Genomic DNA, 14538 nt, shown 5'->3' on the forward strand with positions numbered 1-14538 from the left:
TTCCCACAAGAAATTTCTTATTAACATAGACTATGGACTGGATCTCTGCCAGAGGCAGCTAGAAGGGACAGTGGCCTGGAAAGAAAGGAAGACATGAGTTTGAAATCTCTTATATTTACTGACAGTATGGTCCCAGGAAAATCATGAAATCTGTTTTCCTCAGTATACCTAATGCTAAAATGGGAGCAACAATAGCACATACCTTCCAGGGTTGTGGAAAAGATCAAATCGTATTTGGAGGAAAACAGTATAGTGCCTAGAATATCATAATTGTGCAATTAATGCTTGTTCCCTTCTTTCCCTCTCATCATAGTAATGAATCACATTGACAAGTGTTTGCCTTTTATGCTTTACCTGATTTTTATGGTCGGTGCATTACTAAATAAGACTATTTCTGTTTCTATATTTTCCAAAAAAGCTGAAGTAATGTTGATGTAAGACTGGGAGATACTGTATTGGAAGAGAGCTTTTAAGATAACATTTTTCTCTGCAAAAGCTTTTCATATTTAAAGAACACTAAACAAAGTAGCTTTTCTTCTTTCTATTTTTCAGTCAGCTCCACAGTGATAAACTTGAAGTCCTTTGGAGAATATTGCTTGTGAAACCCCCAAAATGCTCAAAATTGAGCATTTCCACATACAAAGTAGACCTGAAAAAAGTGATCGCATATAAAACTATGAATGTCTACTTAAAATTTATTTTTAAAGTATATTATAAGGTGTTCTGCTTATAGTTGTCTATAACTTTTTTCTCATTAAAAAATTTAATTGCCCTTGTTATTTTCTTTTCCTTTTTTTAGGCAATACTACTGTTGATCCCTTTTTCTTCCTCATAAAAACTAGAAACAATCAACCAACCAAACTAAAAATCCTTCCCACAATTGAAAAAGAGAAACAAAATTCTTGGAAGAAATAACTATTGTTAAGCAAAATAAATTCACATACTACCCATGTCCAAAAATGTATGTGTCATTTTGTATTTTGAGTAAATCGCCTCTCCCAGGAACTGGGAAGGTTTTTTCATATCTATCCTGTAGAAGGATAAATGATCCTTGAACTGGTCAGAGAATTCTTAAGTCTTTTAAAATTCATTTCATTTACAATATAGTTGTAATTGTATAAATTTTTCTATTGGTTATTGCCTTAATTTGTATCCATTCATAAAATTCTCAGAAACTTTCCCTTTAGTCATTTCTTATGATGCAATAATATTCCATTATATATGTATACCATTATTTACTCAACAATCCCCAATTAATGGGGATTCCCTTTGCTTTCAATTAAAAAAATATTTTCCCCAGTTACATGTAAAGACAATTTTTAACATTGAAAAAATGTTGAGTTCCAAATTTTTTCTCTTCCCTGGGAGGAGACCTTTCCTGGGACAGTAAACAATTTGACATAAATTATATATGTTCAATCATGCAAAATGCATTAGTGCTTTTGGAAAAGAAGACAGACTCATAGGGGGAAAAACTGAAAAAAGAAAGTGAAAAATAGATGTTTGGTCTGCATTCTGACTCCATCGATTCCCTCATTGGAGGTAGTTAGCATTTTTCATGATGGAATTTGGAATTATCTTATATCGTCGTATCACTGAGAATGGCTAAGTCATTCACAGCTGATCATCTTAGTGTTGTTACCGTGTACAGTGTTCTCCTGATTCTGCTCACTTCACTTTACATCAGTTCATATAAGTCTTTTCAGGTTTTTCTGTAATCATCCTGCTCATCATTTCTTATAGCGCAGTAATATTCCATTACAATCACAAACTACAGTTTGTTCAACCATTCCTCAATTGGTAGATATTCTCTCAGTTCCTTTGCCACCACAAAAAAGACTGCTACAGCTATTTTTGAACAGATGGGTCCTCCTCCTCCCCCTTTTAAAATCTTTTTGGGATATTGCTGGATCCAAGGATATGCTCTTTGATCGGAGTTCCAAATTGCTCTCCAGATTAGTTGAATTAGTTCACACCTCTATCTAAATGTCTACTGGTTCCACTTTTCCCACATCTTCTCCAACATTTATCATTTTCCTTTTCTGTCAGATTAGCCAATAAGAGAGGTATGAGGTGGTACCTCAGAATTGTTTTAACTTGAATTTCTCTGATCATTTTTCATATAACTATAGATAGCTTTGATTCCTTCATCTGAAAACCTCTTGTTCATATTCTTTGACCATTTATCAATTACGGAATGATTTGTAATCTGATAAATTTGAATCAATTCTCTACATATTTGAGAAATGAAACCTTTATTAGAGATATTTGTTATAAAAATTGTTTCCCAGGTAGGTTTCTGCTTTCTTTCTTGATTGCATTTTCTTTTCAGTATTTTGCTATGAAAAGATCTATTATAAATAGGATCTTTTCCTATTTCTTTGATCTCTTTGGGATATAAGAATAGTATTGATGGGTCAGAAGGTATATGCAATTGGGTAACTTCTAAGGAATAGCTCCAAATTGTTTTCCCGATGACTTGGATTAATTCGTAGCCCTACCAAGCTTTTTGTCATCTTTGCCAGTCTGATGAACTGCAATCTCATAGAGTTTATTTAATTTGCATTTCTCTAGTTGTGATTTCCCCCCTCCCCTTAACTGTTTCCTTTCTAGTTTTAACTTAAATTTTTTTGTGTGTGTGCAAAAATTTATAAAATTTAATCAAAATTATCCATTTTATCATCTGTGATCTTTCTATTCTTTGTTCATCACATACTCTTATCCTATCTGAAATTATAATACATATCTCCTTCCATTTGTTTGTGAGGTAACCTGGTATATCCATTGGAACTGATTAGGGTGTACTGTGTGAGATGTCATTCTAAACCCACTTTCTGTCAGGATGCTTTCCAATTGTCCAGTAATTGGCTAGTTGGCTAGTAAGTTATTGCCTAGCTAGTGAGGATCCTTTGGGTTTATTGAACATTATGCTACCATATGCATTTGCTCTTATTTAATGAGTACCTAATTTGTCCCACTGATTGCCTTTTTAAAAACTGGTATCAGTTTTGATGTTTTCTATATAGTTCTTGCCTTTCTTACCTATTCTCATCTTTTCATTAAAATCATACGATAAAGGCGATTTTGTCTATTCTTTTCTTTGGCTTTCCAAGCCATCTTTCCATTTACTCTTTCTTGGTTTTATTCATAGAAGGAGCATCAAAACTGAGAGGATTCAGCTCCTCTAGAAGGAGGACTTGTTGGTCATCAGACTCAGCTTTTACATTTAGAGTGCTAGTGACCAAATTAATGAGGATAGAGAATCTAAATACTGTGTAATTCTTCGCTCCTCTCTCCCTTTTTTTGGGCCATTCTATCTCTGCTGCTGCAGAAATGCAAGAGGACCACACAGTACTGTGAACCATTTCATATTTTCCTTTGTTTTATGTGTTGCCATGGCCAAAGACTTAATCAGATGGCTGACCTTCTGGTAAGGATCTTCTCCATACTTAGCTGTTCCCAAGATCATATATAGAACTTTGCTAGTATGATAGAGCCTTCCTGGTCATCACCACACCACAATGAAACATCAAAGTACAACTTTGTGCAGAAACTTCTTTGAGAAGTTAATAATTTAAAAGTTTTCACAGGAGATTCCAGAAACTGTTGCCTTAATCTCATTGCCAAACCAAGAGATGTGGTAACCAAGGGCAACATCTGGGTATAAACTCACTTGCAGAACACTATAGAGCAGAAGAATAAAAGATTGTCTCTTCTCCCTGGATAGCTGAGGAGAAAAAAAGCCTGATGAGATATTGCTATCAAATATAGTTTAACCAGAGTAGAGATGAAAGTAGGAGGCCAACAGACAGCCACACCATGGTTTAGGACTATTGGCATTTCTGTAGGGTTCTCATATGCATTAATAGTTGAAACACCACATTTTTTTCTTACCCAGTGTACACACAATTACTCTTAAGATGTCAGAAGCAATGACAGTTTCCAACCAAATATATATAGAGGAAACCTGGGCCAGAAAGCAGCCCAATTTCAAAATAATTAGAGATCACTATACAATATAGATGAAATAAGAGAAAAAAAAGATTTTTAAAGAAAAATAATCACACAGTAGGTATTTTTTTCTTTCACTAAAAATTGCTTTCCAGCACCAACTATTAATCCATATCTCAGATCTATAAGATCTTTATGAGACTGGTTATATATAATTAATTATAACATAATAATATACTTAGTTATTATTCACAAAATAACTTACAGATACTTGTAGGATATAACTTAATTATTTCACTATATGGTTATTTTATTTGCACATAGTATCATACTGGAATAATTTATAGTCACTTATTTATATATAATTAATTAAAGCGTAACAGAATTTTTAGTATATAATTACTTATTTACCTAAAGTTATTACACATAATAGTTGTTAGTTATTATCATTATTTAAATATATAGTTATTTCATTTGCACATAATTATCATAGCAGAATAACTTATAGTCATTTATATATAATTAATTAAAACAACAGAATTTTTACATCTATAATTTCTTATTTACATAGTTATTACATAGTTAATAGCAATTAGTTACTGTAATACAATGCATAATTAGCTGTTTGAATATATTGTTATTTTACCTACATATGTAATTAGTTACTATGTAATGACTTAGAATTAGTTATATAATGTACTATACCTTGTAGTTAGTTATTTGCAGTTTTAGCTTCAAGAGTATCAGAATAAAACATTTTCAGAGAGGAATTCCTATAGGAGATCTTATCTTTACAATTTAGCAGCTGACTCAAAAGTTTAGAAAATATAAAATCCTGCTGTACTTATTGGTTGCCAATTTTGTAAAAAAGCATCTGACTTGGGTAACAAAATAGAGCCTCTAAAGGCTTTAGACAGAAAAAGCTACAGTCATATAAATGTTTTTGATGGATGTGATTGTGATGATAACTTTGCTCACTGATCCCACTGAGTATTAAAATCAAATGGGGCATAAAATAGGGAGACACATGCTCATGGAAGATGTGTGCTAATATCGCAGAAGATGTCCTATGATAGAAGCCAAAGAGAAGCATATTCTCCCACCAGACTCTTCAAACATTCCCATTTGCAAATGAAATTGTTCATCAAACCCTAAAATTGTACAAAATATTCTGGGAGAGAGACTGATTTATCTATCCCCTTTGGAAATGTGAAATGGGTTAAAACCGGTTCTGTTCCACACTATGAAGTCAGGATGTGGTTAATCCATGGATTTCTGTCTCTCTCTGTCTCTTGGACAATGAGCTGAGCCTCCAGTTATTTAATAGCACAGGATGGCTTGTGTTTAGGAAATTGATAGGACCTTAGTATTTAGAACTTGATGAGACCTTAGAAAATATTTATTCAAACTATCCTGCTTCATGTGTTAGGAAATGGAGATGTAGAAAGGACAACTTGTGGAAAGTTATACTGGTAATAACTAGTGGGCAGGATACCTTTTTATCAAGAGTTTTCAGTGAGCTTTAACTACTTATTGCTGCCAAAGCTTGACTCTTTGACACTAAGATTCTCCTCATTATCACAAAACACCACTCTCAGAAATATCAAAATTATAAGGAACACAAGGGACAATGGGAAGAGACTGGTTGGATTTATGTAGCCTGCAGCATGGTATCCGTGATGCATATTTCTCATAAAATGTTTTGATGGAGAGTTAGCACCAGAAAGAGAGAAGGACTAGTTATGATGGTGAGAATAAAAGCTTGAGTATCGTAGTGATAGCACTGAGATAATGAAAGAACCATTGGATGTGGAGAATTTATGGAAAGTCGCATAAAAAAAATTGCATAGGCTGAGAAGACTTGTAGGAGGATGTGATCTGCACAAGGGGAGGAAACCTGGCTTTATCAAAGTAGTTAATTAAACCCTTGGTAAGACCTAGCTGTGATGCTACTTTAGGAAACAGCCTTCAGGCTGAGGGTAGGAGCCATAAGCTACACCTGTGCAGATGAGTAAAAAGCAAAGAGCAGAACTTGCTTGGTCTTTGGCCAGTTGAATGTATAAGAGGGAATCTTGTCTTAAGGTGAGGCTGTTATAATATATATATTAATTGGTCAGGTCAAGGAGAGGCAGCTTCTGGTCTTAAAGTAAACCTGAATCCAAGCCCTACTTCTGACAAAAGCTGGCCTTGGGTTCCTGGGTAAATTATTTAACATCTCAATATTCTCAGGCGGTTGTATAAACTGATTGTTAGAGAAAATTCCTCACTTGGAGCTACTTTAATTGATGAAATTAGAGATATAGTTTCAAACAAAAAATAGGGTATTTCTATAGTTGTTTCATGTACCTGTATCTTATCTTCCCAATAAGACCTCAAACATCTCATAGGTTTCTTTGCTTAGCTAAAAATGAGGATTTGGTGGGTATTTCCTTCAAATATATGGTAGCTTTAAGTTAAATTGTGTTAACAGAAGTAAGAACTAATATAATGTTGATGAAAACTGCTGTAGTGACTGGGTAAGAATTAACTGAAAATATATCTAAATTGCTCATAGGCCAATGTGTACTGTATCTAAGATTCTGCTAAATACTTAAAAATATTTAGTTTTCCTTAGCAAGCTGGATAGTTCCCTAGTTTTATCATTTATGCTTTATCTGCTTTAGTCAAAGGTTTTTTCAAAGATGCAAAAGTAAATTTCAGCCTAGTTGGAATGGTCATAAATCTTGAATTAGTAGGATTACCAGCATTTTTGCTTTCCTGCCAAAGATTTTGCCGAGGTATTGACAGCTATATTTCTTCTGTTGAGGCTATAAATCTTCTATGGATTTCCTTAGAATTTAAAATTTTAACTTGTAAAACTAAGATTGTTACTATAACTGTTAGAAAGCTGAAAACTTGAGTAAGTTAAATACTTCTTTTATTTGCAATTGGTTTTCCCTGTGACTGAATTAATTGAATTTGTTAGTTATATTAGTATGATATAGACCAAAGCTTCTTAAACTGTGGGTTGTGACCCTACATGGGGTCCTATAACTGAATTAGAGGTTCCAAAATTATAATTTGTTATTAGCAAATTTTTAATTTGTATACCTATTTTATATACCTATATTCCTGGATTATGTAAAAATTTCTTGGGCAAAAAGGGTTCATAAGTGGGAAAAGTTTAAGAAATCCTAGTATAGACCTACTTTGAATAGTTGATCAGATTACAAGAAAATGGAAAGTAGTTTATTGTGCCTATTACTATCATGTTTAAAACCATGCTATAATACTTGCTAGAATTTTATAATATTTGTTGAATGGATGAATTATTTAATTAATGTCCTTTTTTAAAAATTAATTTTTTTCAACAAACGACAATCTATTTTCTTTTCCTCCCATAAAAAACAAACAAACAAGCAAACAAAAAATCCTTGTAACTAATATGGATAGTCCAACAAAATACATTCTCTCATTGGCCGTGTTCAAAAATATCTTTTTCAATCTGCACTTGGAGTCTATCACCTCACTGTCAGGAGATGGGGAACATGTTTCATCATTGCATTAATATCCTTTGTAATAATCTAGGACATTCCTCTTCCCCAATCTTGGGATTAGCAACTGTCAACAGATTAAAACTTTAAAATAGATTTAGTTACAGAAACGAAAATTGAGCCAGATATTTCATGGGTCTTGTCATCTGAATGAAAAAAAAAAAATACAGCTTTTTTTTTTTTAAAGAGAATTAGATGTTTGAAAATGGCTTTTGTAAAATCTCCAAGAATAGCAATGCCCAAATGTAAAACAAACAAAAAACTTGAATTATGTTATCAGATATCTAAATTAAATGTGGATGTTATCATCAGATTTTTTAATTAAAATTCTACTTGAAATGTATTCTAACTCCTCCATCAACATTCCCTTCTGCTGTCTCATCTCTGTGTGTGGGGGTGACCCTGGGCTTTCCACGCCATGCCGGCGGCATGCAAGCTTGGGCATTTTCTAGGAAGCTGGAATGGCTTTGAGTACAGGTCTGGTAGAACTGTATGTCTCTTGTCTGAGGACCAACTGAACTCAGTTTGGAAAGGATTGGTGCTAGGTTGGCTGCCAAGGAACACATTTATTTATTTATTTATTTACGTTGAAAATTATCTGCAAAGTTGTAGAGGGTTTTTACTCAGTCGACTAGTCAGCCAATAAACATATATTAAGTTTACATGTCAAGAATTGTGCTAAGTGGGGATACAGATGCAAAAGAGATTGTTCTTGCCCTCAATATGCTTCCAATCTAATAGAGAAATACAACACAAAAAAAGGAAACTGAAAGGGAGTTGTGGGGAGAAGATACTCAGCACCGGGACATGATGGAGAAATCCACTGAAATCCAAAAGCCTTCAGAACTAGGTGGGAAATGAAGAGATGGCTCTCTTGGGCCCATTTCTTACATGGAGCTTATTGGAGTTCTTGACTGCTCCCATAAATTGGAGGGACTTCACTTACTGATGTGGCATAAGTACCAAGGAGTAATGAAATAAAATATAGCCATTGAAATACTGACATATACACATTTATGAATAGGTGTATAAATATAAAATAGCCACATATGATGGATATTTATTTTTATGGAAGTACACAACACTAGGACCAAATTTCAAATCCAAATTTCAGAGAAATAGGTATTTGAATGTATATCTTTTGAGAAAAAGAGATTTCAGAGGATTATTTTTAATGTGCCTAAAGATTCTTCAGTCACTTATTTCCTTAAACTATGTCTCAAAATTAGTTTATTAATTCATGGATAAAACAATATTTCTTCTCTGAGTAAATAACCATTTTTCTGGGTTTTAAAATTTTAAATCATAACAATATTGAGTGTGCATGCTTTTAATTTTTATTTTTGAAAATACAGTTTAATTAGGTGGCAAAGGGAGTAGAGTGCTGAGCTTGGAGGAAGAAAGACCCAAGTTTAAGTCCTAGCTCAGAAGCTTACCACCCATCTGACCTTGGTCCTAATTCCTTGTGTTAATAGCAGCCTGGTGAAAAATTTTATGATAACATCCACATTCACTTTAGCTTATCTTGCTTGATCTTAGTTTCCTCATCTGAAAAAGGAAGAGGTTAAACTTGGGGGCTTCCTGGATTTCTTCCAGACCCAAACCTGGGATGCTGTGAATTAAAGACTTTCAGGCAAATCACCAAATTATTTTATTATTATGTTTCTCTTTGGTGATGGCTTTTATGCTAGAATCTTTACAATGGCCTTGTCCAGTGGTGTTTTGTAACCTCGTTGTTCAGTTATGTCTGATTCTACACGACCTCATTTGGGGTTTTCTTGGTAAAGAGAATGTGGTTTGCCATTTTCTTCTCCAGTATATTCCCATTTGAAGCAACTGAATCACTTGCCCAGGGTCACAGCGAGCAAGTATTTGGGGCAGGCTCTGAATTCAGATGTTCCCAACTCCAGGCCTGATGTTCTATTCACTGTACCACCCAGATCATCGGCATAGATTTTGACATCTGTACTTTTGAGGAGTCTTTTCTTCTGAGATTGATTTAGTCCAGCATTTAACTCTTTGTGTTAACTTAACTTTAGACTTCAATTCTGTTGGAGAGGGAAATAGCAAACCATTCTGGTATCTTTTCCAAGAAAAACCCAAATGGGGTCATGTCTACATTTCGTGACTGAAAAATGACTCCACAAAACAAGGAAGTTCTATATGATTATGAAATTGTCGTTATCTCTTTCTTTTCAGAGTTCTGTGTCAGAAGTAAAAGATTTGCTTTAAAAAGGAAAAAGAAAAAAGATTACTTCATCTGAAGTAAAAATCCAGTGGGGACTCTTCTCAGTTTCCAAGATGGAGCCCATAACATTTACAGCCAAGAAATACGCATTTCCCAGTGAGATCTCGGTGGACTTCAGCCTCCAGCTGGTGGGCTCGTTGCCCGTCCATTCTCTGACCACCATGCCCATGTTGCCCTGGGTAGTAGCAGAGGTCCGAAGATTCAGTACGGAGCGCCCCAAAAAGGAGCCTGTGGCCAGTCAGGTCCGGCTCTGTGTCTCTCCTGCCTTCCTGAAGTGTGAGCCCGACCCAGGGAAGAGTCAGCAGTGGGACCCGCTGATCTGTTCCAGCATTTTTGAATATAAGCCCCAACAGGTCCACAAACTGATTCATAACAGCCAGGACCCAAGTTACTTTGCTTGTCTGATTAAGGAAGATGCGGCGAGTCAGCAGAGCATCTGCTACGTTTTCAAGGCTGATGATCAAACCAAAGTAAGCGGAGGTGGAGGGAGGTCCGCCCTCGGTGGGTTGTATGGGAATTTTCATAAACTCTCTAAGGATGGATCTGACCCGAAAGGAGGCAGCCGGGTATTTGCCCACGTGTGGCTCCTTTGGGCAGTTGACATTTGTATTATTGTCTCAAATTTCTTATTTACAAAAGAGTATCATTTTATGAGTTCAGGCCATCGGAGCTCCCCCGGGGGAAGCCTTCCCTAATTGTGGAGTTTCCCCATTTTTCTTGGGTTGTTTGGAAGGCAGCTGGTGGTTGGTGGGTCTGGATTTCAGTCTGTCCCTGTGGTTCATCCTTTGCTTTTCAGTGAGGACCAATGACATCTTGTGAATTAATCATACTTCAGGGAGGTAGAATTGTACGGTCACCGGCCGCCCTCTCTCTTTCAGAGTCACTGAAGTCCAATGGCAAGACCAGAGCCAGGGTGACCGGTGGCCATCCCCTGTAGGTGAAGAAGGCAGGGCAGAGAGAGGGGGCTTGAGTCAGGGCTTGACTGGCTGGGCCAGGTGATGAGGGCCCTAAGGTGGGCCCGTCATGTTAATTTGGGTCTAACTGGGGCTGGGGAATTTTAACTCTGTAAGTATGTGTGCTTCTGTTTGTGGCACCTGAACACAAGGGAAACCTGTATTTGATGCTTTTCTGCGTTTATCAGCTGCGTGACCTGGAAAGATTGCTTCTGCTCCAGGCAAAAGGAGAAGAGGGAATGGAGAAGGAGGAGGCGTTTAAGAGCTTGTCAGGACAGGAGCGAGAGAGGAGGAGGAGGCTGGGAGAGACTGGGATTGAGTGGAGAAATAGGTAGAGAAAACAGTGAAGATCAATAGAAATAGAAAAAAACAGAGGATGGGTTATTGTAGTTTTGATAGTCGTCTGGACTTCAGAAAGTGCCGGATAAAACATCCTTCATTCACAAAAGTGTATCCGAAGCCATTTTTCCCCTTTGGAAAACCGGTCAAACGTTGCTCAGAATCCCTCGGAGTGCACCCCCTCCCACGATCTCCGGGCAGAAAGTCTCCTCAGAGATTATTTTTATTTGACTCTCCCGGGGCCCAGCTCCTGAGGGTTACTAAGAGAGTTATTTTGGTGACTGAGAAGAGCGTGAGCCGGGGAATCCGAGGGTTGGGTTGGGTTCTCAACGCTGACATTTACCACCGCCGTGACATTAGGCAGGACTGTTTCCCTTGATGGCTCTTTGAAATGAAGGGATTGGGTTTCTCCCAGGATGATCCCTCATTGGAGACATTGTCGAGAGGATTCTTGTGAAGGTAAAGGTTGTTCTAGGTGGTCTCTGGGGGCTCTTCTGCCGACAGCCGGTAATTTTGTCTAAGGTTAGCCATGCGAGGGGCCAAGTCCATCTGAGTTGGCCGAGATTCATTTTATGGAGATCTCAGTTGTTCCTCCTCACTCACTATCTCTGCCCTGTGCTTTTAAAAGTGAGGAGCTTTTTTCCTTTAGCCATTTAATTTTACGCTATGAGATATACCATGTACATAACCATTGACATTTCATTTAAAATGATTTATTTCATACTATATGCTAATTGAAAAAGTGGATCAGCAAAGGACATAATAGATTGTGGATAGATCCTTCGGGAGTTCAGATCTGGTCTCAGACACTAACTGTGTGACCTTAGCCACTTGACAACCTCTTTTTTCTCAGTTTCCTCAACTGTAAAATCCAGATAATAATAATAGCCCCTAAAAGCAGGGTTACTGCGAGAATCAAGTGACGTAAAATTTATTATAAACACTTCTTGTCTTCCCTCTGCTCCCCATCTCTGTGGCCGATTTCATTTTTTGCTCTTCCATGAGTAAGTGCCTATCTTTTTTTTGTTTGTTTGTTTTCTTATAATTGTCCAAATATTTCTTTAGTTTTGGCTCATTTTGTTCTTGACTCTCAGCCAAACCTGGGTTTCCAGAACCCAATTTTTGGGACCAAGAACCTAGTGTTTAATAAATGGCTCTTGGCTTGCCTTGACCCAAGCTGAAGGGAAACATATTTCTTTGCTCTGATATTTTTCTGTGAATAATCTATTTTTTTAGGATTAATACAAGATACGTCCTCTTGCTTCGTTATGCCCATGCTTGCGACCCTCGAATATTCTCAAATCTCTAGGACATGTGATTAACACCATTGTCATGTCTTGATCCTACTTGAAGAACTTTGTTCTCCTTGTTACTTTGTTTTACTTGGCAATAATTTTATTAATTTCCATATTGCTTCATATTTAAATCCCTTTTAAATAAAACCCAATTATATAATCATTTTTGACAGGTCTTACATTCGTCTGCATATCTTATTAATTAGTCATGTTTGTCAGTTGACTATTTTTCTTTAATATGTTAAATCCTGGAAAGAAAAATTATACTGAATGAATCACCTTCCTTTCTCAGTAAGATTTGCCTGAAGAGCAAAGAGTCTAATTTTCAGACATTTTTATTTTTCTGGCATTCTGCATTTAGTCTTTTTTTATTTTATTTTTAAATTATTTTTAAATTTAATTTTATATTCAGTTTTGAATTTTCTCCCTCCTTTTCCCACCCCCAGCCCATTGAAAAAGAAAGAAAAACAAAATCTGTTACAAATACATATAGTCATGCCAAATGCCCGTGTTAATCATGTCCACAAAAAAAAAAAAAAGAAAAAAAAAGAAAGAAAGAAAGAAAGAAAAACAAAAAAGAAAATAGGCTTCTATCTGCATTCTGAGTCCATCAAACTCTATCTGGATGTGGCTAGCTTGGTTCATCATGAGTTTTTTGGAACTGTGGTTGATCATGAGGTTGATTAAATTTCTTAAGTCTTTCAGATTTGATTATCTTTACAATATTATTGTTTTTCTACATTCAGTCTACAAAATGTGATTACTTCAGGCATTTCCTTCTTAGTTATCACAACTTTTTATTATAGTGATCGGAATATAAGATAATTTCAGAGTCTCTATACATATGAATATATGTACACAGTATATACATATAATATGTATGAAAAAATATATATCTTATATATAGTAGATATAGAGATAACTATATCTAGGGAAGCATGGGGTAGTTTTTCTATATAAAACCCCTTTTGAGAGTCCCAAATCTCATCCTGACTCATTGTGTCGTTTGGTTTGAGGGTATGACTCAGAGAAATATTACAGGGAACAGTGTCCCAGGGTCAGGTAATCAACACTCTGGAAGATGAAGTTCAGTTGCTTGGTGCAAGGATTGGCAAGGATTCTATTTTTCATCTATAAAAAGAATGTCCAGGACTGCATGAACTCTAAAGCATTTATTGTGAAGTTTAGGCCCATGAGACAGGATTGCATGGTTTATTTTTGATACAGGATAATGAATCTGAGGTCTTCATTAGCATCAGTCTTATGGAAGATTTTTTTTGGGGAACGCTTTAAAAAAAAGTTGGTATTTACTTAATAATAATAAAAAATCACCTCTCTGGTATTTCATTGTCACCAAATGCTTTATAGATATTTTTTACTATTAGTAGTTGCTAATTTTCTTATTAAAGACTCAAGGAGTGAATCAAATCTATAATTGACCTTTAAAATTGATTTGTATCTAAGGATATTTCTTTGGAATACATTTAGCAAGATACTTAAGAAAAGCTCTTTGAAATACATCAATCTTATGGTTGTTCGGGGATTTTAGCCTTCCTTTGATATTCCTCCATGCTGCTTATTTTTTATGAAGAGAACTTTTTAATGATGTTGTGTTTCTGAAATATCATGTATTTCATGTTACGTGAGACATGACATGTGTTATAAGTAGAGAGGGGAGAGAGAGAGCTTACAGAAATGGTCTGAGTCAAGAGACAATGCAATGGATAGAACATTAAATTTGGAATCAGGAAGATCTAATTTTATTACTAGTTATGTGATTCAGAGCCAGTCACTTAACCTTTCTCAGCCTTATTTTCTTCATCTATAAAATGGGAATAATAATAATAGCACCTAACTCACAGAATGTATCATAAGGATCAAATGAAATTACATTTTAAATGGTTTTGTAAACCTTAGAGTATGATATAAGTGCTGGCTCTTATTATTTTTACTCATGAATATCACTTGATTTATAAAAGTGACACATTTTTGAAAAGTTGTAGGTAAAATAAAATTTGTTACAGTGAAACATATTTTATCACTGACAATATTATAAAATTGGAGAAAAATTTATATATCTTTAAAAAATCCAAGTGAACGATCTTATAAACTTCAGCCTAGGAAGAAGTAGGTAAAATAAAGGCTGATTCTTGGGTAATTTGGTGTTAACAGATATTTTAAAAAAGTGACTACCTTCTAAGAATTATAGTTCTCATGAA

The 14538-nt window shown here is 35.5% G+C and overlaps 1 protein-coding gene across 6 annotated transcripts in view; it reads left to right on the plus strand.

Annotated features, from left to right (window-relative positions):
• The window catches only part of TBC1D1 (TBC1 domain family member 1), a 223798-nt gene that overhangs the window by 12958 nt on the left and 196302 nt on the right, over positions 1 to 14538 (plus strand). For all 6 annotated transcript variants that reach the window (XM_051965690.1, XM_051965689.1, XM_051965692.1 and 3 more), the window contains exon 2: positions 9684 to 10202. In XM_051965690.1, coding sequence (XP_051821650.1) covers positions 9786 to 10202 — 417 coding nt within the window. In that variant the 5' untranslated portion in view covers positions 9684 to 9785. The remainder of the gene's footprint in view (positions 1 to 9683; positions 10203 to 14538) is intronic.

The sequence above is a fragment of the Antechinus flavipes genome, chromosome 6 (assembly GCF_016432865.1).
Source record: "Antechinus flavipes isolate AdamAnt ecotype Samford, QLD, Australia chromosome 6, AdamAnt_v2, whole genome shotgun sequence".
Classification (NCBI taxonomy): domain Eukaryota; kingdom Metazoa; phylum Chordata; class Mammalia; order Dasyuromorphia; family Dasyuridae; genus Antechinus; species Antechinus flavipes.